Here is a 2,430-nt window from a genome sequence, read left to right on the forward strand (position 1 = left end):
AATGTCTTATTTCTCCTATAGAAGCATGTCCTAATCTCCTATGCCACAACTCAATGTCCTGACTTTTATTCCTTCCAACTAGTCTTAACAATGCAATCCTCTTCCTTTTAGTAGAAGATTGAGGAAGCAAGTAGAGTCCTCCCCTTTCTCTACCAATTCCCTTCATCTTCCCACTGCAAAGGTTCCAGAAGTTGCAAAAAGCAGGGTATAACCCAACATAACAACTTAGAGCTCTGGTGATCTTAGATACTGATAAGAGATTATATCTGAAATCATGGATGTATAGAACATTATCAATTCTTTCTGTGTTCATCATATTACAGGACCCTATGTGAGTTACATGTGAGACCCCTCCATTAGGTAGATGTACCCTTTTTGAGTCATTTTGACCAACTTCCATCCTATTCTTCAGTAGTTTTAGGTCTGAGATCATATGATTTGTTGCTCCAGTGTCTATGATCCATTCATCACTATATGCATATGCAAAGAAAGCTTTAATACTACCTACCATGTTTGCTGAGCTCTCAGGTAAGTTTTCTTTGTTGATGAGATTCATTATCTGATTATATTGTTCTGCAGTAAAATGTGGAGTCTATGGACTGAATGTAGGTCCCTTAAATGCATCTGCTACTCTCAATCCATTTGAAGGTTGATTCCTTCCTCCCCGTGCATAAGGAGGTCTGGTGTCTCCCAAAACCACATTGTGTGCAGAATTGCCTCCAAAATTCTTTTTGAACTTGAAATCCTCTAGATAGCCAATCAACTTAAAGCAACCATCTCTAGTATGGCCCTTCATCTTGTAGTAGTCACATTGGATATTGTAATTTCTTTTAACTTTCTGAGCATAGGATCCCTTTGTGCTTAGCAGGGCTGTTATTTCAGCTTTGTCTCCACTATTGGAAGTGGCTCTTGGAAGTGGCTCCATCATCATGATCTATTCACGAGCCTGCTCATATGTCTTCTTTAGCCCCATGAGAAACTACAACAACTACTGCCTCTGCATGAAAGTTACATAATTTCTTGAGTTTGGCAATCACATCCAGGAACTGGTGCTAAACTGTCAAATTCATCCCAGAGTTCGCACAATTTGGAGTAGTAACTGGCAATAGAACTGGCTCCTTGATTCACTGTGGCTATTGCTTTATGCAGCTGAAATATTCTAGATCTATTCACTTTGTCGAATCTCTTCTTTAAATCTCTCCAAACAGCACATGCATATGAAGAATATACAATTTCACTCAGTAAATCCTTCGAGACACAGTTCATTATCCACAATAGAATGATCGCATTGCATCTCTCCCACAGATCTATCAAATTTGGACGATAACTTTCCTTTTTACTGGTGCCTTCAATGAATCCCATCTTATTGCATCCTAGGATCGCAATACGCATTGCTCGGCTCCATATGGTATAGTTTTCAGATCTTGTCAGTTGTAGAGAGATCAGTATCGCTCCTGAATTATTTGTGGAATGCAAAAATAAAGGATGATTATGGCTCAAATTCTCAGTCAAAGTGTTATCTGTTATTTCCGCCATTGTCAAACTCAGAAATCTTCAAGTTGTGCCCTAGAAATCGAAGAAGATTCAGAAGAAGCTGACTCCTAAATTGAACTGTAAACTGACGAATTTAGATAATTATGAACTTTTAATACCATAATAATGGCCTCATCGTTCTGATATCATGTTGAATTTAGGAGGTAACAACCATGGAAGCTTAGCTTCTTAGAGGAAGAAATGAAGGAGAGAAGAGAGAGGGAGTGCAGTAACCGACTTTACTGTTGTATTGAAAAGCTGTAAATGAAATCTGTACATAGCCCCTTATATGTAATATTCACTAACTATCCTAACTAATCATAGCTAATTACAGTTGTACTACTCACTTAACAACGCAAATAACTATAATTTGTTATCTCCTAACTAACTAACAGCCACATGTGCTCCTCACGTGCTAAGTTATTCCCTTCTCAACAAACTTACTGGCCCTCTCTTTATTTATTTTTTATTTTTAGCTTTTATGGTTCGCTTGTTCTTTTTACCCGAAACCATCTGATAATTAATTATATGGGGACGCACGAAGAGTTTAGGTGTGTAAGTGGCTTCTGAAGATTAAGTTTAAAGTGCAATATATATATTCTCAATTCTTTTTCTTCCTTGAAATGCTCAGGCAAGAAAGATACTGGAGGTTTAAGTAGCTAGACCTGAGAAGTTAACAAGGCAATAATTATATCATTATTTAAAATTTAAGAACTTATTATAGTGTAAATTTTCTCTATCAGATGATATCACATGATAGTATTCTATAGTTTAATTAGCAGTCAATTGAACGAATGAGTCAACTGAAAATCATAGCTTTCCAATATATCAAAATCATGCCCCATTTGCGCGGAGTGTGGAATAATGGATCCAATCAACCTAGTAAATTCAACAGAT

The 2,430-nt window shown here is 37.0% G+C and overlaps 1 protein-coding gene across 1 annotated transcript; it reads right to left on the reverse strand.

The window, feature by feature from the left end:
• Nucleotides 1-1,008: 1,008 nt before the first annotated feature.
• LOC142178321 (uncharacterized) lies at nt 1,009-1,536 on the reverse strand. Its single transcript, XM_075247653.1, has one exon. It carries the CDS (start codon nt 1,534-1,536, stop codon nt 1,009-1,011), a length of 528 nt encoding a protein of 175 aa, XP_075103754.1.
• Between the last annotated feature and the right edge of the window lie 894 nt (nt 1,537-2,430).

The sequence above is a fragment of the Nicotiana tabacum genome, chromosome 24 (genome assembly GCF_000715075.1).
Source record: "Nicotiana tabacum cultivar K326 chromosome 24, ASM71507v2, whole genome shotgun sequence".
Lineage (NCBI taxonomy): Eukaryota > Viridiplantae > Streptophyta > Magnoliopsida > Solanales > Solanaceae > Nicotiana > Nicotiana tabacum.